General features: G+C 35.3%; 2 protein-coding genes across 10 annotated transcripts; both read right to left on the bottom strand.

Moving 5' to 3' along the window:
• Positions 1-786: 786 nt before the first annotated feature.
• LOC111451552 (transcription factor JUNGBRUNNEN 1-like) lies at positions 787-2,576 on the bottom strand. The gene is made up of 3 exons (XM_023092028.1): positions 2,348-2,576; positions 1,486-1,805; positions 787-1,397 (listed from the first exon to the last, which is right to left on the bottom strand). Exons 1-3 carry the CDS (start codon positions 2,523-2,525, stop codon positions 1,038-1,040), a joined length of 858 nt encoding a protein of 285 aa, XP_022947796.1. The 5' UTR covers positions 2,526-2,576; the 3' UTR covers positions 787-1,037.
• A 3,713-nt stretch (positions 2,577-6,289) lies between these two features.
• LOC111451282 (molybdenum cofactor sulfurase) lies at positions 6,290-21,764 on the bottom strand. Of its 9 annotated transcripts, none has more exons than XM_023091640.1 (22): positions 21,384-21,763; positions 21,077-21,175; positions 19,069-19,127; positions 18,670-18,830; positions 18,193-18,344; positions 17,571-17,697; positions 17,101-17,203; positions 16,954-16,999; positions 16,380-16,418; positions 15,885-16,041; positions 15,118-15,220; positions 13,132-13,248; positions 11,446-11,523; positions 11,229-11,330; positions 10,898-10,997; positions 10,175-10,285; positions 9,808-9,872; positions 8,322-8,473; positions 7,941-8,173; positions 7,605-7,744; positions 6,890-7,000; positions 6,290-6,803 (listed from the first exon to the last, which is right to left on the bottom strand). In XM_023091640.1, exons 1-22 carry the CDS (start codon positions 21,493-21,495, stop codon positions 6,624-6,626), a joined length of 2,547 nt encoding a protein of 848 aa, XP_022947408.1. In that variant the 5' UTR covers positions 21,496-21,763; the 3' UTR covers positions 6,290-6,623. The 9 variants fall into 9 exon arrangements, with proteins under 9 accessions (XP_022947408.1, XP_022947410.1, XP_022947409.1 ...); XM_023091642.1 differs by having other exon boundaries at positions 10,898-10,994; XM_023091641.1 differs by having other exon boundaries at positions 6,290-6,800; positions 21,384-21,762.
• Between the last annotated feature and the right edge of the window lie 1,751 nt (positions 21,765-23,515).

Genomic DNA, 23,515 nt, shown 5'->3' with positions numbered 1-23,515 from the left:
GGGTTTTGTTTATTTCCAAGTAAACATATAAAAACTGTGATGTCCCGGACATGTTTGAGACAATCCAATTCCAAAAAAAAAAAAAAAAAAAAAAATCATCCCCTTTTAATATTGAATTCTAGACGTTTGAACTTTCAAATGAAATTAAAGTTGAAGTCGTCTCTATTTTGGTTCTAAACCCTAAAGACGGTAAGATATTACATATTAAGTGACCCGTTTTCTTTTCTAAAGTGAGTCACTGGCTCGTTACCTGTTTTAGATAAGAATCGTTTTGTTTGACCCTAAGCCATATAGAGATATTGACCATCCAACCCATACATCTTTATTCCGTCTCCAAAGTTCATGTACCAATATACGACCCAAATCAAAATTCTTATCCCTTTTAGAACCACAAAAATAAATGTATCAGTAATCTCCGTCACTCCTAATTCTCTACGCGACTAGTTAACCAATTATTAGCCACAAAGTCATTATTGATGCACAATCAGCATAGAATTTTACAAATCAATCACATGCAACATATCAAGCTTGAATGTCCCTTACCTAAGAAGCAAAACCCTAATTTGTTTCTAGCTTTTCGTTGACTAAAAGTTACTCGTTAAACCCTAACCAAAATATCCGAAATTAGCCCAATTCAAAAAATTATAGTTTGAACAAAGGGTATGTAAGCATACTAGACTTTGAAACGAATTGGAGGCACGATTAAACTAAACTGGTTCAACTGAATCGAATTGATAGGTAGTATTGAAAAAACTCATTAAATCAGAATATTGAAACGGTCCAACGAACCAACCATAGATCGAACCCGTTCCTTCTCGCGCGGCCTGTATTCCTAACATGGTGTCATCACTTCTACATGGCAATCTGTGGCAGAGAAGGATGGTGTTGCAACTCCACTTAATTACAACCACCATTCTAATTTTATTTAACCACGAGAGAAAGCTACATAATTTTGTCAAAAAGGGATGACCTTAGTTTCTAAAACCAAGAACAATCTAAGTGAGGGGAGATGATTTTTTTATTTACAACATAAAAGATCATGAAGGATCATTAATGAATTGAAGCTTCTTCCTATCTTTGTATCCAAACAGATCAGTGGCATCCCCATCAAAATATGAGACAGTTGTAGAACAAGGAGGCTGTTGGGAGATGGCGCTAAAGTTCATCATCAATGGGTTCCAATGATGAGTACCCACCGCCTTGTTTTCACCATAATTAGAAGGGCTGAAACTAATGTAATTGCTATCTCTATCACAACATTCATCATCCATATCATCGCTATTATTCATTTCTCCAAAAATGCAACCACCATTGCCTGCTGCAATCTCCCTCCAATTTGGTGCATATTTTGCACATGAAACGCTTCGTTTAAAGATTCGACACAACGTCCAAATTTCCTGGAATTAAACGAACCGAATTTCACAACATAAATCTAAACAAAAAAAAAAAAAAAAGAACAAATTAAATTAGGAGGAGTTTTGTTACAGCTTCTTGGACATTGTTTCTGATTGTTGGAAAGATGGAAGGTGTAGGAGTATTAAGAGAGCGAGAAGGCAGGCGAAATTCATGCATCATCCACTCAGTTTTGGTGCCTCTTCCAGCATTTCCCTTGTAGTAAACGAGGGTTTTCTTGAGGCCAATGCACTCATTTCCTTGTCCTCCATGGGAGTAGATTGCTTTGTCGATGCCAGTGGCCTTCCAGAATCCTGACCCTGTAACCCTATTTGGTCTTATACTGTTCTTGTATTTTCTTCCTCTTTTGCAAAACAAATACCATTCCTTGTCTCCCAAATTATTGCTCACATCTGCACAAATTTCCACACAATTTCCAGTTCATGAGTTTATTATTATTATTATTATTATAATTGTGCATATAGAGCTCAAGTTCAATGAATGAGGAGAAGATGACAAAAAAAGAAAGAACCCTATTAAATTAAGAGTTTTGTGTTAAAAAAATGCGAGTGGGACAACTCAAATGTTTCTTAATTTATCCGAAAACATAAAAAATTATGGGGAAAAAAGTAAGCAATCTATGAAACCTTGGAACAGATCTTATAACCTTAATTGCTGGCCAAGATGGATAAGCAGACTTACCGTCGGTACATATTGTGTTCTTTAGATTTTTTCTTTTGGACTTTTCTTCAAAGTTTTTAAAACGAGTTAGCTAGAGATAGATTTTTACGTCATTCGTTTCTCTTTCCAACTAATGTAAGATCTCACGTTAACACTATGTTTTAGATCTTTACACCAAACGCATATCAAGAAGGAATGCAAGATTACATCTTTTTTGAAATAAGTATATAATAGGAAAGTGAAAGTAGATGATGAGAGAGTAATAGAATCATACTAGGAAGATCCCAAGGGTCATGCTTATAGATATCAACGGACTTGATGAGCTCCATCCCCATCGCCTTCTTATCAACCTTTCGTCGGAGATAGAACCCAACGAGCTCGTCGTCGGTAGGGTGGAATCGAAACCCTGGAAGGGGGAACTGATAGTCATCGATCTCAGGCTCACCAAACATGTTTGTCAACAATTGTGAAGAAGAGGGAAAAAAAAAAAAGGAAGAAGTGAGAGAGAGAGAGAGAGAGAGTAGTTGGGAAGTTGGAAGTAGAAGAGATTGAAATTTATAGGGTGACGATGGAAGGTGAGGTGGGGTTTTAAAAAGTTGGGGTCTTTTTTATTTGAGTGCAAAACTTATAAACTAATACCAAAAACCCTCTGCCCGCCATGTTCTTGAAACACTCAATTCTTTACCCAAAAACAAAATGTTGAATGATTTGGAGTTTAGGAGTGGAAATCTATAAGTCATGTATGGATTTGATGCATTGTTTACTTTAAATTTTGTTTCTTTAAGGAAAGTGGCAACATGTTTCCGTTTAATCAATGAGTTCTTCTTCTTCTTCTTCTTCTTCTTCTTCTTTTTGGTCAAAATTTCATTTTTTTATCCATATATTTTAACATTTGCACTTTAGTTTATACATGAAGTAACAAAATAATAATGAAGATTCAAAAATCTAGAAATAGAGCTAAGCGAATGAAGGGAGGGAATGAATGGACTAATTACCCTAGCTCTAAAAGCAAGGGAGAAGGAAAATCAGTATGAAATAAAGAAGATAGACTACTTGCCATGAACACTGGCCACTGGTCAAGTATCCTACAAAGAGACTCTCGAGAGCTGGAAGGATTAAAAGAATGAACAAATTGTTGCGTTAGTGAGACTGATTAAGAAGTACTTAGACATTAGTTTACTCATTGTCTGCCCTATGCTCCCTAGGTCACTACACCTTCTAAGCTCTATGCTCCCTAGTTCACTACAGTTTCCAAGCGCAGGAATCAACATTCCTCGTTCTATCCACTGGCCTTCATATTGGAGTCTTCAAAGAAGAATTTGTCTCGAGCAATCGTATTCAGTAAGAGAGGAAAGTGAGTGGTTGACACTGAATTGTCGATATTAACCGAATTTGTTCTAAGTGAAGAAGACAAAAACTCTTTTAGGGTTTTAAGGTTTATATATATATATATATATATTTTAGGGTTTAGGGTTTATATATATTTGTTTTAGAGATAAATATAGTTCCTGACACATACAAAAGGAAACTATAATTCTTTAACCACACTTTGTATAATTTCTCTCATTTACATAATACTTATGATACTTAAATATCACATGCATCGATGTCTACTAGATTGTATGTTACATTAAAAAAAAACAAAACCAAATATGTTTTTTTAGTGGCATAATAGCGCTGTCATTAACTTGAAATTCACATGTAAGAAAGCATAAAAAGGGAACAGACAAAGCAGCACTATTTAGGGTGCTCTCTTAGCTAACCAATGTTTTATATTTAGGATTAACAATAATGCATCTTTTTTTTAAGCAATTCTTTTATTTTATAAACAATTTTTATTTTTGAATAAAGTCAAAATTATTATTTTCAATTGAAGGACAAGATGAGGAAATGTAGTGCCTTGTAGTCTTTAATACTTTCTTTTTTTTTTTTTTTAAAGGAAAAAAAAGACAATGAACTAAATGGTATACATGTGATTTTGTTACAATCTTTTGTTTAAAAATACTATCTTATCCTTACCCTTTCTAGTTCATCTAGAAGCATTATCATCCACCTAAAAAAACCACACCTTGGAAAAGACGAACTCAATTAGTTGCTATAGTCTGACTCGACAATTAACGAAGATGTCTAGGTGGAATGGTAACATAATGCTTTTGTGAGAGAGAGGTTCGAAAGATGAATGGTAACATAATGCTTTTGTGAGAGAGAGGTTCGAAAGATGAATGAGAGAGAAACTACGTGAGAAGGAAAATGTAATGCTACGTGCCTAAGATTTAGATGAAGATTCAAAAATTTGAATTCAAGTCACTGATGGTTTCGACGTTCCCCTACGACATGGTTATGTTATTCATTCCTTACTTCTAAGAATAAAGACTATCATCTCAAGTCAACACGAGTTCTTCTAACATGTTTTGTCCTCAGTCACCTTCATCTTCCTTCAGAAACGTGTGGGCTCTTGGAAGATTAGAACAGAACTCAAAACTTTGAAATTAGGCGTTTGATATTTTAGGGTTTAAGGGGACAGAGAATAAGAGATGGTGATCAGGTGATGTGTTAAAATTACTCAAACTGGATTGCCAACTCAAAGCTTCTAGAATGTCTTCAATTCAAATTGGAAATCAAGAATCTAGGGGAAAGGTGCCAGGTCATCACTTCAGGACAGCTACCTCTAACAAAAACATGACAACTCTTTTTGTCTCTTAATCATGTTTTTCCTCTTTGGCAACTCAAAAAAAAAAAAGAAAAAAAAAAAAAAGGGTTAAAATTTAGTTCAACCTTGAAAGGTTTAGTTAGATGTTATGGTTGCCAAACGTTCAAGGGTCAGATAGAGGCTTGGTCAAACTCTCGAAAGTTTAGTTGAGTCGAGAATATGGTCGAAGGTCAACCTTGAAAGTTCGGTTCAAATGTGAATGCGGTCAACTTCAAATATAAAGTAAATAAGCCACTAAATTATTACACAACGGAAGAGTTTCCAAGTTTTTAGGTTTTTAGGGAGTGCCTGTAACATGGTACTAGTCTTCACTATAAAAGAACCTAACAATGATCAAAAATCTTTACCTAAGCTATTCTCAAATTTAATGCTACTAATATGGTTTTGCAACCCATTCCATTTTTTATAACGCAAATTCATGATTGACCCACCAATCTAAATAATAAATGCTTTTAAAAACTTCAGATAGTTATTATATTATGATAGTAATATATTTAATAAAGTTTGATGCCTAAAACAAATATTATATCAGTTGAGTAATATAATATAATGATGCATCTAATTCATTAGACTTTCCATCATCTTTTCTCTCTCTTCTCTTCCTTTCTCCTCTTTCAACAATCACCATCACCATTATCTCTCTTCTTATCGATTATCATCGTTATTCCCTACCACTACTAGATTGAGAAATCATTTGAAGATAGCAAAAATAACGAGAAAGAATTTTAAAACGAGTGTTATTAAGTTATAACAATGTTGAATATCTCCTATGTTGTACGAGTAAATGTTGAAGTCAAGGCACTAGTTAAACTAAAACCTGCCCCAACGCAACACCCCAAAAACAAAACTTCGTAGGAATTGAGGATCAATAGAATATGTTATGTTTGATGCATAGATTTTCTAGAAAGAAGAAACAGCAATGAAACTTCGTAGGGTTGGAATGCCAAAATCAATCTTATTATACCCATCGCTCTCTCTCTTAGATTTCACAAAACAATATCTTGTTTGGCGTACGTGTAATTTCATACCACATTAAGATTCCCACTTGTTGTTTCCCTGTAAAGATTAACATTTAAATACTCATATCACTATTTTAATGATGGAGGATGACACAGGGGCGGCTAACTAATATATAGATTTCAACGACCCCATGTGATGAGATGATCCAAAAATTGAGCAGCAGCCTCTTAACATTCAATGAACCCAGGTTTTTTAATTCATAATTTAATTGAAAGAGAGTTGAATAATGGTTTGAGATTCTAGACTTTTCAAATCTGTGTACTACGAAATAATGACTTCGCATTAGAATAATGGAATTTGATGCTCCCAGAATGACATCAATGTTATCTCAGGAGATATTTTTGATAGCGACCCACTTGGTTTATGTTTCTGCTTTTTTTATTTGCTTCTGTAAGAGAAGTGATTTTGAAGGCAAATAAATGATAACCAATGGCTGAGGATTGATTGTAAAGTTCTCTAATTATTTACATTATCAAAATTAAACGATTCGCCAACATTTTCGTATAATTTTGTGAATTCAAACCTTTAATAATACATAAAATAGTAATAAATACATTGTTTAAGGAAGTCTTACATCGTCATCCTTATTCTTGAAGTTCAGAGTCAGAATTTGGGATGGACGGCGAGCAGGCCATCTTCCTCTAATAGAAATTAAGGGAGGAATGTTGAATACCAATATTTGTTGAGAAATGTCCATCTTTTATGACCATCAAATTGGTGCCTTTTTTAATACTATGGGAGTTGTTCCGTCTCCAAGATAACTGCATTATTTTTTAGGATTTCTCTACACCTGAATACTTCAACTAATCTTCAGCCATGCTTAGCGAGAAGACTTCCCTACTTGACACGCTGCCATGTCGGTATGTATACGATGTGTGTCTCGAAGCTGCTTAGAATCTGGGGTTATACTTTCTCCCACCCGAAGCCACGAGTTATTGCTGTTTCCTTCTTCGGCCTCACATTCATATCTCAGCAGTATCCCAAATAAAATCTTCCCCTGCTTCAATGGAATACCTTAACCTCGTGTTACGATTTTAACTTGTACAATGAACCAGGAAGGAAAAAAAATAAAAAATAAATCCTAACCTTCACCCTCCGGTAAGATGCTAAAGTAGCTAAAGGTTCATTTGTCTTCAGGACCTGTTCAGCGTCGGTTGAAAAATTGATCATCTGGCAACGGTTGCATCCACCTAAAGACTGGAAATGTAAACAACATACACTTTATAAACAGGGTGAAATAGAATGATCATATATGGTGGTAAATCACCAATTAACGCTAAAAACTTAAGCTGATAGATTTTTGTGGGCTTGAAATTTTGTGAGTCTAGACAAGTGAAAATCAATATCAACGGGTGAGAAAATGACACTATGGGGCTTCAAACTCTAGATCTCCATATCTTGTATCATGTTAAATCTACAATCAACCTAAAAGCATAAGATAACGGGTTATGATAAATTTAATTATATAATTGTTAAAATATCGAATAAAGATTTAATTTATTGAAACTCATCAAGATCTCCTGCTCTAATACCACAAGTGAAGAGGGTTAAAATATTGATATAAGATTATATTTACTATAACCCACCAGCTTAAGCTTTTGGGTTCAATGGGGGTATTTAATAGTAGCATAGTAGGCTTAACAGATAAAAAGTGGTTTGGTTTGAATCTAAAAATGAAAACAAATCTGACCACTTATAAAAAGATTTGCAGCAAGTAACAGATTGACTGCCAAGGTTCGTGGTTAATGTCAGTAGCATTCTACTAGTTTCCATACAAACATTTCGAAGAGAAGGAACTTACTCTGAAGAACTTGTTGCCAATTTTAATATTTATCCACTCATCTTCAGCGTAAGGTCTGCCACCAGATATGACAAGATTTGGCCGGAACCTCATAGGATTAACTTGAACTGATGTTCTACGAACGTCCTTTCCAACATCTGCTACAGACAATGAAACTTAAGATCACCAAAATTGGAATCTAGTGAAGCTAGGTCTACATCTGAATAACATTCAACTGATTCAAAATCTTCAACAGTATTAAACTGGCATACCACTTCAACAAGGACAGAACAGATAATTATCAATAACTAGAAAAGATTCATGGTAGTTGCAAGTATAAAATTATCAATAACATACTTGAATTCAATCTGTTATTGAGGTCTGATACACTCTCCTCGGATATCAACAAGAACTGTGCTTCATTGGAAAAATTCAAGCAAGTTCGTGATTCTCGACAGGTACCAACACTGTCTCTTTCATCCAAGCTGACACAATGACTGGAACTTAAATGGCGCAACAAAGTACATGGCCGACCAATAGCAGCACTAAACCAAGTATCAACTTCCTTGTCATAACCCTGGACTTGATATCTAAACATTAGAATCACAATTAATTCCAACCTCAGAAGTTCAGAAAATAAACATAGACTTGTATATACAGCAACTTCTAAAATTTTCCAACAGTCTCCACTAATGTAGGGCCGTACAATTTATAATCCTACAACATGGTATTACTCACATCTGACCACGCAAACTTATTTCTTCTCTCTTTCCATTGCTAGAATTTGAATTCAAGATGATCTGCAGTCCCTCTTTGCAACGTGGGGAGTTGATAAACAATATTCCCTGACTGAGGTCGATATAAGTATGGATAAGACACATTTCCGGAACCTAAGAACAATATCAGATGAATTAAAAGTCAATTATAAATATTTGAACGAGAATGAAGATCTATTATCTATGCAGTGTCAGAATTTCTCAAAACAAAGTTAAAAGAGGGAGCGTGAAACCCTTAACAATGTGCTTGAGATTCAAGTAGAAGTAACGAGGACACAGGTTCTCTAGATCTAGCATGTCAAATAAAATCACTTCCAGAGTCCCGTGACATACTTTTCAGTCATAATTGATTGAAGTTAGAAGTAATCCCCATGACTGTATCAAATCATAGGTCGAGTTGCAGGGCGAACGATGATCTTCCACTTCTCCATTTTAGGGAACGTTGCTTTATCCTTGAACAGTTTAAATTATAGAACTTGTACTATTGGTCAAATCGACCTTTTTTTTTTCTTTTTAATAAATCATTAAATGATGTCTTCGTATGTCCCAGAATACTTTGAGACCACTGAAAAATCAATTTAATACTCGGGGCCAACTCCAAAAGTGACATTCTCAATTACACTTCAAGTACTTGTAGCTCAAAATGCGTGTCAATGTAGGAAGATCAGACCTTTGGCGTACTTTTCCATGCCATTAGTAAGAAATTAGTTAGTTTCTCTCATTTTGCTTGGGGTCATTCCGGGAGGTGCTACTACTAGTTAATTCAAATTATGCAAATCCCCAAGTTCAAGGGTCAAGCAGGGGCTATTTGGATAAGTTTAAAAATGCCTCAACTCTTTTTGGCAATTTGGAAGGAGCCGCAAGTGTTTGGAGCTGAATTCACTTCAATAAATACCCATTTCATGCAATCTCCATTTGATTAGCCATAAAAAAAAAAAAAAAATTGAAGTCTTTTTCCCTCCATATTAGCATGCCTGCCCCTCCCTACCCCATAATAAGATTTTCCTTACGAGCATATTTTCTGTATATTAATTGTAACTACCTCAAGAAACGGTAGAGCTTGACTATAACTAATATGATATATTCTAAAATGCTTGAGGGATAAACTGACTAATCCAGTGGGGTGGTGCAGTGAACGCTATATTTAGTCCTTCGTGCAAATAGTAAGAAGATAGCACAGAAAAAAAGGTCATTAACCATATGATGTTGGAGAACAGTTAAATCAAAAACCATCCAAAAGCCTTGTAACAGTAAAATTTTAAGCAGAACGTGAAAACTTAAACAGAAATAAGAGTAAGACCTACGGAGCTGGGGGTTTGACTGGGATTTGCAAATATTTGAGCAAACAAATGCTGTTTTTTGCTCTCCATCAACATTCTCGTGATGGTGAGGTGTTCATACGTGTTAAAAAAATACATGTAAGAAGTTTATGAAGAAGAATAGCTCACCTTCTTCTGTGTAAGAGTTTCACCAGTCAGGCTTTGAAGTAGCCACTCCCGATCATAAAGAAGCCCTACTCAAATCAAAGAGAGAATTTAAAAATTATTGCTAAATTAGGAAAAAGATCAACAGAACCATAATGAAAGTTAAGAGCATCTGTAACAGGTCAAAACAATAACCCTCCCAAAGTACGACTGGGCAGGTTGATTGGTTGCATATCTAACCTCGGAACCTGATGTGTGAAATTCACAGATCCCTAAACAAACTTATGTTCCACTATTTCAGGAAACCAGTATAGTGAGCATTAATTTAGTTTCCTGTCTCGCTCTAGTACTCCCTCTGTGTATTAAAAAAAATGTTATTTCAAATGGATACCTCGACTGCTTAATGGCCATCTATCTGTGCTGAATCCTGCACACGATTTTATTGGATAGACAGTAATAGACTTGAGGTCAACTCCAAAAGCTGAATATCTGCTCTCAAAACCTGGGATAAATTAATAAATGAAGAGGTAATCACCAACAGTAACACATATAGACATATAATCAACGTGTCCTCCAGCTCTATATTTCAGTATCATGAGACTGTACAGCGAACCATGCAGCAGCATAGATAGATTTGATTAAACAGAAGAATACTTGTGCAAGCCGCATCTTGACAGTGAAAAAAGAGAGAAAAAGAACACTCGACAGTGTTAAGCATAAAACATAGCAGAGACATTCATTAAAAGATATCAATGGTAGGAGGGATTGCACCATACGAGGGTACGAGGTAAGGTGAGGGATATATTCTCTATCTCCAACTTTTTAGGGTTTTTAGCCTCATTTCCACCCCATTTTCAATATCAAGAAATTGGGAAAAGTTCAAGAAAATTAGTAGTATATTATTTTTATGTCAGCCAATAGAAATTTAATAGCTTTATCATTTTAAAAGGACTAACTTTTTAAAAATATTTATATCATACGTTCATTAATGAAAATAGTAATATATATATATATACACACACACACACACACACACACACATGAGACCAACCAAAAACAATCACTTAAATTAAATTTAACGAGCTTAAAACTGAGAGAGTGATAGAAAAGTAACCTGTGTCGGTGAAAGGGATGGACCTTCCGCAAAATTGTAAATCTCTAGAATGAGTTGGCGTCGAGACAAAGGAACTTGTCACAAAATCAATGAATTTCTGCTATAAGACAGAGAACATCCAAAAATGTTGTCGAAGTAGTTCAAGAAGTGAGAACACACAAAAATGAAATCATTATCATGTATCTAAGCATGTAAAATCAGATTATGTCCTTTCAAGGTAACAAACATTAAAGGTTATACATACCTAAGCCAAAAAGCTTAGTCCAGGAACGATGCTTTAAGTATGTCACATGGCCAAAGGAATTAATAGAACTGAAAATAAATTATTTACCTTGACATCTTCATACGTTGACATGTACCCCAAGGATACCCTCACTGCACCAGATGGTTTTCCGTTAATTATATCATTATCATCCCAGCAGATATGGCCTGCCTGGACCAAGTAGCCAATTAAGAAGGACATTAGAAATTGTAGAAGTCAAATAGGCAAATGAAATGTGAAAATTTTCATGTATGACCCACATATAGAAGTAAACAAAAAGCTTTACCTCAATATTTGTAACAAGATCCAAATGAGATAGATCAAGATACTTTGCACAGGCACCCGGATTACAAAAACATCCTGTCTACACAGAAAATCAAATGAAGAGACGGTCAGTAGCTACCAAAGCAAATGAGAAAATATAACCTATCCTGCCCGTTCCTCCTAAATTGCAGTCTAAAAGCGGATCTTCGAGAGCTCCTTCCGCAGCTGCTCAATGTTGGATTCCCGCACTCGCTGTACACCGGACCCGACGGGATTTGATTCCCTCCCAGGCCGATTGCGCGGTGCGCTTGGTGGAGAGAGATGTGCCAGCATCTCTGGGGGCACAGATCGTAATATGGCGGCAAACGCCAGCCGATCCTCCCGGTACTCAATCGTTTCTCCTTCCTCTGTGGCTCGACAGCATGCCATAACCCTTGCGCACCTGTAGGTTGGCGCGCATCAACAAGGTCCACTCGTTATAGGTAGGTTGGCGCGCATCAACAAGGTCCACTCGTTATAGGTGGACCTTGTCAATATCAGATACTGAACCACGGCGGTCGTTGTCTCCCTGATCACTCGCTCAACGACAACTCGACGCCCGTCATCACGGCGTCGGCCACGACCTCTTCATGGTGGTGATGGAGATGCCGGCACTTGGCGACGTGGAGGAGTGAGCGAGCCTGCTCGAGATGGACCCCACGACGATGTGTTTATTTTTGCACTTTGCATTTTCTTCTACTCGAACCTGAGACGGTCCACGACGATGTGTTTATTTTTGCACTTTGCATTTTCTTCTACTCGAACCTGAGACCTGTGTGTTGTTAGGTCGACGCTCTAGCCACTTGAGCTATTCAACTTGATTGTTGATAGGTTGGCTCCTCTGCGATGATATACACCGATGGCTTCAACCTGGCGATACCACTTGTTGGATTTCAAATAATCGGGAAATCCTTTATTTTCGGTGAGAGGAAATTGTCGACAACAGGTTGTTAGAAGGAAAATAAAATGCTTAAAATAAGAAGAGAGAGAATGATAAATTTTGACTGCCCCTTTAATCCAGGTTGTGAAAATATTCTGAACAAATTTCCTATTTAAATATAACCTATCCTAAAATGGTCAAACGGAGAATGGTCAAACGGAGAATGAAGGTAATCGTGTTAATCTAAATAAGGAAAAATCAGGTTTTATCTAACACTTTGGTATATGACTGTAGTATATGACTGTTTGAGCTACCATGTGGAATCTTTGGTTGAAAAGAAACCGTATAATTTTTTAAGACATTTTGCCTCTTTTTGTAGCAATGTACAGTTTATTGTTTATTGGTGGTGTGTGACACAAATAAATTCTTCAGCTTGTCCACGATTCAAAGAAGTTGGAAAGCTCTCCATTAGTCTTTTCTTGTGGGGGTTCTATCTATCCCTGCCCCTAGGCTCTATTTTTCAATCTTTTTTCTACAATACATTCAAGTTTCTTAAAAAAAAAAAAATCCAAATACAAAGTGAACATGATTGCCATAAGCTTGGATATGATTCAACATAATCTGCTGAATGCCTGCAATAAAGTACCGACCTTCATATTTACCACAGGAGGAAATAAAAAGGACGAAAAATCAATTGAGAATAATCAACAGGAAAAAAAATCAACTAACGATCATTTAAAATGAAAATTGAAATCATAGAACTTAAACAGTATAACACAAAAAACTTACCCTCAACTGAATCGAATACAAAGAGGCCAGTTTTTCCACTTCGCGATGACCAACCCAAGATCCATCCGGTCGTCTCAAGTTGAATGAGACTAAAGGACCCATTTTGTTACATAGTGTCTAGAAAGGAAAAATTACATTATAAGCTTTAATTCTCACAGATACCAAGAGTTGAAAAGAAAAATTGAAAGTGAGGACAACATAATCATTAACACATCATATTAATGCATCACGCCTTATCACTTCATAGGCATGGTGCATAACCGTGATGTTTTATAAATAGCTTGTTCTTGTAATCAAGCAAAATAATCATATGAATAGCTTAAATGTAATTCGAACAAAAGGAAAATGATTACGCTCCAGGTACCCATAAAAATGGACGGGTTGATTTGTTCAAATATAGACTTGATTTTCATATCACGGCTTCAGATATTGGACCTCAGATTTATAATTCCACACAATTTAGTTATTTGACACCTAAAGAGATTTTTCCAATTGTTTCCAAATTAGAAATGAGGTTGAGGTGAGAACCAGTACCAAGTATCCCCCCCTTAAAGTACTCTTCTTATCGATAAGTCTTAGAAATCAAATCCATGTATGCCATTCTCTCTGATGATGCACGCCAAGAAGTGTTGAGAAAATTTATATGTGTACCCTTCTCTTTCCAACCTATTCATAGCATGCTAATAGGTATCAAGTTGAAAGCCTACAACTTAGGACTCCCAATTGTAATCGCCTCCTCTTATCAATCCTCAAACACCTCTCTGATTTCCTACTTTCCTTCTTTAATTGACATGTTCTCTCTACCTAACCTGAGTATTTGACTTTCATTTCTTAGAACCCTCAGACAATTTGGGTGCCTAACATTACCCTCAAGGTCAGCAACACCTCGCCCTCAAGTGGAAAGAAGGGAACTGCTTCTAGAAGGTATCTAAGAATTCTTGTGAGGCTTCAAACTACTGCAGACTCGTGCATTTGATAGTCCCTCCCATGCAGTTCCATCAATGACTATGCACACCCAGAAGCTATTGTAGTTTCATAAACCACTCCAAACTTCAGTCTAATCGTGGTTGCAGTTTTGGTAAAGCACCTGGTCCCAAAGCCTTCCACGTTTGGAATGCATGGAACAGCTAATGATGGCCATTAGTGCAACCGTACTATTCCTTCTGGACAACAAACATGAAGAGAGCTTATGATTCACCTTCTTTGCCAAGAAAAGCAACAAGCGTGATCAAAGTTTTAAGAAAACCTGATTATTGATATCAAACTCAATCTTATGATGTTTCAATCATCGGGGTCTATCTAGGCTTGAGCCCAAGCTTGAGGCATCTAAAGCATGCCACCCATTCCTTACCTGTTGATCTAGGGTATAGTATCATAAACTTAACCATCTGGGAAGGTGGGATAGATATGGGAACTAATATAATGCCAGTACTTAGCCTACTTGAGCCATCTGCCATCCTGGCGATTGTTTTGTCTTGACTAAGTTATAACAAAGACAAAAGTTATTGACTACCGCATATTGACTGTATAGGAATCAATAATTATATTTAAATGGAAATATTTATCACAACTGAACGCCTATTTGCTGACTTGGTATATGTTTATCTTGGATCCTTTCATATTGCTACATGAAAATAACAACTTTTGGGTTTAGTCAGAATTTAACATGGAATCAAAGCACGAGGACCAAAGTTTGAGCCTTTTCAGTATCCTTTTTTCTTGTCTCATACTATAGTCCACTGTTGAATCTTGTACTAATTTCTAATTTTCAAGCTCACAAGTGAAAAGTGTTGAGAATATGAATAAAAAATTAAATATATTATACGCTATGCTCTTAAGCCTTTTGGTTTAGCACTGATTTAACACAACTTTGTTCCTGTGCAACAATAATGTTGCGAACATTATTTGAATACAAAACCTCTAAACTAACGATATAGGAATTTTTAGAAAGATTTGAACCAACCAAATCTTTGCAGTAAGACTAACCTTGGAAGAGCAACTTCCATAGAGAGTGCATACCCTTGTTCCGTTTTCATGTCTCAAAGCCGCAAGTACGTTCCTCAAGTATGTGGCAAGGGATGAGGTATGCCTTCAGTTAATGATGTCAAGTATGCTTAATAAAATAATCGGGTGATAAAAGGTACAAATTAACAATTAAAGGTAAGTAAAAATAAGCAAAAAAAAGGAAGAGAGATTAACGACTGATGAGTACTATTGTCACCCGTTAAATTTCTTAATCACAAGGACGTAATACAATAGCCTACACAATTCAATTTTTTGCTTTGATGGAAAGAAACACAAAACATGCATACATACCCCTACTGAGAAAGATACAGATATATAGAATGGAAACTAAATACAAGGATAATAGCAGTAGCAAGCAAGAAAAGAATCTAAAACAGCGCAAAATAAGAACATTACAGTACAACAGACATGTCAACCGGAGGAACTGGCACATCAGACAGATAAAATGCAAAGAATTTGAGAATAATATAGTGATTATAACATACTATTATACTTCTTTTCAGATAGCTAAAGTCGAAAGCTTGGTTATATCCTAACTTCAGAAGCACAAGTCAAACCATGATAAAATCCTCAAAAAAAAATTTGAAGCAGCAAACTACAAAAGTTCCAAGAATGAAAAAATATGATCTTGTATATTTTTAGCCAAAGAGCGTGGTTATATGAACAGAATTCTACCAATAATTAATCTATAGAGAAAATATTCATCTTAAAAGATGCATTTTGCATACCGAGATATTGCAGGTATAGTTAGAGAATTTAAAATTTTGAACCCATGGCATAGAGACGCTATGCTCAGAAATGGGATTGTACCATCTTCAAAGAGTTCCTCGATGCCCTCTCTTTGCTTGACAAAGTCAATGTCAGCAATTGAAGCTGCAACCGTGCCTATGTAGTAAAAGAAATTGATACAACTTCAATTAGCTACCTGCAGATAGTCTAATATTTTTCTCAGGTTGTGCAACCCGACTTTAAGCAGAAGACAGTTTATTGATAGATTCTCGAGTGAGGAAATTGAGTTTAGAGGACAGTTGAATGATAGAGAGCTGCAGCTGAAGGTTTTTTCATTTTTTTTGTAATGTAAGGGCTTTTATAGAGATCGTTTCCCTCTTCGTAACTTTTTTCTGTGGAATGAAATTTCTAGGTTCTTGTTCCCACCACCCCAGTAGCAAAGAAAAAAAGAAAAGAAAGAAAGCGATCTCCAGTTAACATAGCTGAATACAAACCTCCACTAAAGTAAGTTTTCTTCAACAACTTGGCAGCATCTGCAATATTAAAATAGTAAAGAGTTAGAATTAGAAGTTAATAACTTAAACCTTTTCAACAATAATATGGGGTATAAGTCGATACAATTAAAACCCGTCAAACATTAATACAGTTGAACTTTAATATATGATACATAGCTCTAAAAGGGAGAGAAGAATAAACTAATTTTAGGAAATGTCTAAGGTCAACTCATTTCTTTTTATTTCGGTCTTAGGAGAAATGAGGAAAAACAAGAGTACTATATTGTAGCACAAAAGACAACATGGAAAAGACGTTAGTGGATCACATATGTAATATACTTGATCGTATGTTTGTATGATTCATATAATTGTTTTATTAAATTTGAGGGCTTAATCCTCATACTGCTTTGAAATTTATGCCTAACCTTTTTAAGAGAAAAAAAACCTCGAGATTTGAGGCCACCTTTAATTTTTTAAAACATTAGTAATACTAGAACACTAACCAGGTGTATAAACTTAAATCATGCTGATGAAGTAACTAAATAGATTACGAAGCTCTTAGAGAGAGCCTTACCAGTATGAACAATGAGAGCTCCAAGTCCAGTTGGATACCCAAACAGCTAGTTCAGAAAAATATAAAGAAATAGTTAATAAGAATATTTAACAAAGCACAACGCTTAAGGTAATGGCTTCATGAAAATCTAAAATATTGCAAACACACCTTATAGAAAGAGAAGACAACAAAATCAGCAGGATACTTCGATAAATCTGGTGGTTCTGTCGCACATCCTTTTGCAGCATCTATTAAAACCTTCCAGTGTCCACTACAAGTTGAGACCTCAAACATATGTAAATTCAATGAATAGATGGTAATAACAAAAGTAACATATATATTAAATGAAAGCTGTTAAAAAAATATATAATCTAAACCAGAAAGAACAAAAGGATTCAATTCTGTATTTGCATCCGATCAACAATAAGCATTTATCAAGAGAGGACTGACAGCACAAAACCATCTTTATCCCATATGAATGTGTTTGATTATATTGGCTCAATTAAATACAAGATTGAATAAATTCAGTCCAAATTTCACGGTTTGCCAAATACGTTAGAAGTGTAGGCCTTCATAGCGTGATGAGAAGTGGATCAAAGCTGTTAGAAACTTAAGACAGAAGTAGGGGCATTAATTACTTAGAAGATGGAGAGCCATCAGAGTATCTAATCGAATCTTCCTTCACAGTCTTCACCAATTCAAGGCTAAATTTTAAACCAGAGAAATTGCACTCTGAAGGGAAGGCAAACAAATTATACGCGCTACCTGCACGAGGTGAACAATAAGATAAGTTATAAGTTGCAAAAACACCGTCAAAATTGATGCTACCATCATCAGTCATAAGATGAATCAAATTCTCCTACAAAAATGTATAATGAGCATAGAAGTGTCCATACATCAAATAAACCAAAGCCAAGATGGATCAAGATTAAACTCACATAATACAATGATTTGTTAACAGAAAACAAGTAGTTCAAATTATGCCCAAATAGGAGCTAGAATTTAAAATTGATGCAATCATGTGGCCCGAGTTCAACTTAGGAAGGTTTTTTCTTTTTTTTTTTTCTTTTTTTTTTTTATTGATAGAAACTCGGGAAGTTAAGTAGACCAGTTTGAAGGAGGCTAACAGCTCAAAGGAACCAAAGTCATGTGATGATCATTGCACCAAAGTTTGAACAAGGAGGCATACAGCTCCCCAACCCCATCACTCTTAGCTTGCACATGTAGAACATGAGTTACCAGCTACAACCAAAGACAAACCTGTATGATTTTTAGCCAGAAACTTGGCTTCATTTCTCCTTAGCATTTGGTGCTTAGTTACTTGAACCGACACAATATTTCCTGTGAATGCATCTCGTTCTGTATCTTCAATATCTACGGCATAAGCTTGAGCTCCTTGTTCAAGAGCATATCTTATAACAGTTAAGAAATTTTTCATGGATTTTAAACTACAAATAATAAGAATACTCTAGAAAAGAAAAATAAATCTTCTAAAATATCCATGTCTTACAGAGAGTTGGCCTATAAGCATCCACATTAGATAGATACACTCAAAATCCCAACATGAAACCAATTACCTAGAGTATATTGAAAAATCAATGAAATGGCCATTAGTAACAGTATAATCACAATGTTCAAAACTTGGCGTCAAAAAAATTCCCTGAAGTGTACAAAAACAAAGGTGGCTAAAGCTGTTCATATGAAAGTAACATCAGACAGAATCGCTCAGAAGGATACTCCCTGATTCCAATAACACTGTTATGATTCTCCATTGTGTACACAAAGCTGCTTTGGTGACTCCATGGGAAAGCTTCGCCAACTAATTTTAGTGCTGCTGTTGCACCAGAAGTAAATATGCATTTGTAGTCTTTAGGAGATGCTTTGAAATAGTCAAGGACCTGCATTCACAACACCTTTCTTAACAAGAAATATGAAATGCCAAAAATGTGGATGTTCATTAGTACAATGAAAACCATAATTAATCCAAACATTTCCACCTACGTATTTTTTTCATAGGTGTGTACGACTGTGAAATTCAATGCTTATATGATCTAATAAGATGAAATAATTGCATTAAGAAAAATTCAGAGTGCTTGGGTCAGGAACTAAGGAGTATATGGATTAAAATACACACACCTGTTGGCGAGCATTCCTTACAATGTCAGAAGTGGCAAAGCTAGAATCACTTTGGCTATCTAACTGTAGCTTAAGAAACTTCAAATTAATCTAATAAATTCATGCAACAAAGGGAGCCAAAAAAAAAACATTGAAATTGATGTAACCAATACATGCAACATTGTCGGTTTCTAGAGTCTAATCATCAAATGTCCAAAATAAAAATAACTCTAACCCGAAAAGAAGAGCCTATTGGGTGAAGCTTCCCTTAAGCAAACCTTTTCCATTCCATGACGGCATTCCTTTGGTTCATTTGGAACAAGAGGAACAATCACATATTCAAGGACTCAACGAGGAACAATCACATTTTAATCGTTAGTCTTTTTAGTCATAACTTGGTTAAAAATTCCAGTTTCTTTAGAAACTATGACTTAGCTACACTTATGGCCCATTGGAAGAATTTTTTGTAATTCCTTTGGCTAGGAACTCTCCTCTGTTCTTTTAACTACATCTCATCGATGAAATCCTATGTAGTTGTTTCTCTTAAAAAAAAAAAAAAAAAAAAAAAAAAAAAAAAAAAAAAACTAAAAACAAAAAGAAGAGAGTGTGAGGTTGGCAGGTGATGTGATATTTAGGATATGAAGAATCCCAAGCCCCCAAATCTGAGGATGGGCACCACAACTATGTCGTGATACAAGTGCAGCACACTGCAATACCAAGTGTTTTATTTGAAATGTGTGCTACATGGCCATCATAGCGCAAAACTGATAGATTTTTGCTTTAGGTTGTCAGAGTGCTTTTTTTATTTTTTAGTTCCTTCTACAAAAAGATACTTGGAGCACTTCTATTGAAAGAGAAAAATGCTATTTGGGAATTTTTTCAAAAGATAGATAGAATTGTAAGAGGTTGTGTTAAAATCTCTATGGTTCTACTTCGGCAAAGACTTGATNAAAAAAAAAAAAAAAAAAAAAAAAAAAAAAAAAAAAAAAAAAAAAAAAAAAAAAAAAAAGGAAAACTAAAAACAAAAAGAAGAGAGTGTGAGGTTGGCAGGTGATGTGATATTTAGGATATGAAGAATCCCAAGCCCCCAAATCTGAGGATGGGCACCACAACTATGTCGTGATACAAGTGCAGCACACTGCAATACCAAGTGTTTTATTTGAAATGTGTGCTACATGGCCATCATAGCGCAAAACTGATAGATTTTTGCTTTAGGTTGTCAGAGTGCTTTTTTTATTTTTTAGTTCCTTCTACAAAAAGATACTTGGAGCACTTCTATTGAAAGAGAAAAATGCTATTTGGGAATTTTTTCAAAAGATAGATAGAATTGTAAGAGGTTGTGTTAAAATCTCTATGGTTCTACTTCGGCAAAGACTTGATCTTCATGATGAAACATGCAGAGTCGATAGAAGACAACGCATAACTGTTTGGAAGATTTAAGATTCGCAGTGCTTCAAATTTCTCTTACATAGCACCGTCCAAAAAGAAAGAACTCAAGTACAGTGTGAGATAAGGAAGTAGTATAAAACCATGAACTAATCACACACTCATCAGACAGAATAAAATTAACTAGTAGAAAGCAGGTGTATGAAGACATTGACCATCCTAATATTTCTTCACTGAATTTAAACATGCTTCTTAGTTTATGAATAGAATATCTGCTGCTCTAAGCATCCTCTGTCTGAATCAGATTCTCTGGCTCAAATCTTGAGTGTCTACAGTTAGAGTACTTGATGCATTCCTAGACAAAAGGTAGAGCTAAGCATCTTTGAAAAGCCTTTTTCCACATGACATCTAGAATTTGAACGAAAGTATCCTAGAGGCTATAGCATGGAAGTAGCAGTGCAATTTTACACAGTAAAGTAAGTATTCACCTTCAAAATTCATCTCAAACAGCTTTTCGAGGTTTAGAGTGAAGGTAATTTATTGAAGCTATATCAGATGTTATCAGGGAAGTCAATCCAGAGCAATTCAGAATTAAATTGGAAGAAATTACTTAAAGGACTCGAGTCTTTCAACTGCAGGATACGAGGATTTCCGTAGATATTAGCAGTTAGATCTTTAAGGATCGCTTCCATCTGTAGCTCGGAATACAGAGTTGCTGCTGCATGGTCCAAATATGCAACACCTACCGAAATTTGGATGCTTGGTTATGATGAAAGCAGAAGTAAACAAAAAGTATAATAATACGAATGTTTCGCTCCAAGCCAATTAAATACATACTCTTAATTATTAAAATATAGAAAAACGAATGGTAAAGAATAAAAGATTTCGACAAATTGAACAGCTCCATGGTCCACTATGATCACTTTTTCAAAACTAGATCGAAATCTTACCTTCTAGGCGCTTAAACTCAGTGGCTCGAATTTCATCAATTGTCTTAGGAGCGCCAGAATAGCCGTAATCTCGACCGAACACCCTGAGAAACTCTTCCTTGGCGGCGTCCATGATCACCTTCTTAGTTCATACAATACTGGAGGTGTGAGAATCACAGACACCGAACGAGATGGAATCGGAAATGACGAAAATGTTCCGAAGCGAAGGCGTCGGAGCTCGAATAGCGATGGTTGGTTTCGATAGTTACGATTCGACTGCAAATTCTTTACTGTACACGTCGACGTCTTTCTTACCGCCACTCGATTGCTGATGAACTACATAACGCAATAAATCGTGGTGGACATAATAACACTGGACGACATGTCGATTTCTTTTTTCTTTTTCTTTTTTTCTTTTTTCTTTTTTCTTCTTATACAAAACAATCTAACACGAAATTTAAAAAAAAAAAAAAAAAAAAAAAAAAAATGTAATTTCATATTTGTTTATATAAAAAAAACAAAATATTCAACTTGATTAATAATAAAAGGAAAAAAGAAAAAGTGTGGACTTGAAAATAGGTTCATTAGTCAGATTTAAATACTTTTTTTACAATAAAATATTATAAAGAAAAAGTATAGCATACATAGGAAAATAGGATTGTATATCTTTTTCAGTAGCCAATGGAAACTGTAAAATAAAATCGGTTCGATAATGGAAAAAAAGAAATGGAATTTAGTAGAAAATGGATGAGCTTTCCACGTCAGCTCCGAATTGATGAGGCTGATTAATTAGTGGTACTAATATGTGATTAAAAGAATTAATTAAAGTTTCCATAATTATTGAGATTAGATGGATTAGCAGTTGAGGTTTTCATGGTAACGCGTTTTTGCATCCTTTAAAACACAATTATGAGCCTAACGTGTCTACTCAAAACTCCACCTTTTAATTTATTCTTAATGAATGTGTTTGGGATTATGTGAAATTTTAGCTAATTATCTGATTAACTTTTTTTTAATAATCCTCCGATTCTAAATTTTGACGTCATTTCTTTTAATTTCATTTAGTTGCTCTTGATTTAGTTTCAATAAATAAACTTCATATTTTTCCCACATCAACCGTATATTCCGGAGAGGACACATGTTTTTTTTTTCTTTTTAATAGTTGAATGATCAACACATTTAAAATTTGTGTAAACTTCAAGGATTACCATGGCAGATATGACTTACTTTGTCTTGTTATGTATTGTCGTCAATTTTACGATTTAAAAACGTGTTTATTAGAAAGAGATTTTCACACCTTTATAAGCAATGTTTTATTCCTCTCTCCAATCGGTGTAAGATCTCACAATTCACTACCTTTGGGGATCCAACGTCCTCAGCTCAATGTTTGGCTTTGATACCATTTGTAAAAATTCAAACCTATTGCTAGCAGATATTGCCTGTTTTGGCCCGTTATGTATTACCGACAGTCTAACAGTTCTAAAATGGTCTACTTGGAAGAGCTTTTCACACCCTTATAAGGAATATTTGTTTCCCTCTCCAACTGATGTGATGTGGGATATCATAATTCACCTCCCTTAAGGTCCAACATTCTCGTTGGCACACTGACCAATGTCTGACTTTGTACCATTTGTAATATCCCAAACCCTCCGTTAACAGATATTGCTCGTTTTGGCTTGTTATTTATCGTCGTCAGCCTCACGGTTTTAAAACATGTCTAGAGAGGTTTCCACATCCTGTAAGGAATGTTTCGTTCCTCTCTCTAACCGAGGAGGGAACTCACAATATAATTAAAAAAATAAATAAATCTAATTCTTTGATTTGAACATTTCCGTGATAAGGGAATCTAAGCGTCTAAACCAACCCACGTTTAAAAAACAAACAAATCACAATTTTCAATATCAATCAAATAGAAGGAACATGGGTGATGACAATCTTACGTTAAAGAAAAAAAAACAAACCAATTAGAGAATTTCATCTCAGAAGACAAGACATCAAAACATTAATATATAATGTTTTGTCCATTTCAAATATGAATTACATTTGAAGCTTCTTCATATGTTTTTATCAATACTTTCGGCGAGGATTGGCCAAATGATATGACCCCTCCACACACATCTGTTCAAACAGAACAAATCCTAGTGGGCGGTTAA

Source organism: Cucurbita moschata, unplaced genomic scaffold (assembly GCF_002738365.1).
Source record: "Cucurbita moschata cultivar Rifu unplaced genomic scaffold, Cmos_1.0 Cmo_Scf00013, whole genome shotgun sequence".
Classification (NCBI taxonomy): domain Eukaryota; kingdom Viridiplantae; phylum Streptophyta; class Magnoliopsida; order Cucurbitales; family Cucurbitaceae; genus Cucurbita; species Cucurbita moschata.
Note: the sequence above shows the minus strand (reverse complement) of the source record. Positions and strands in the feature narration are given on the sequence as shown.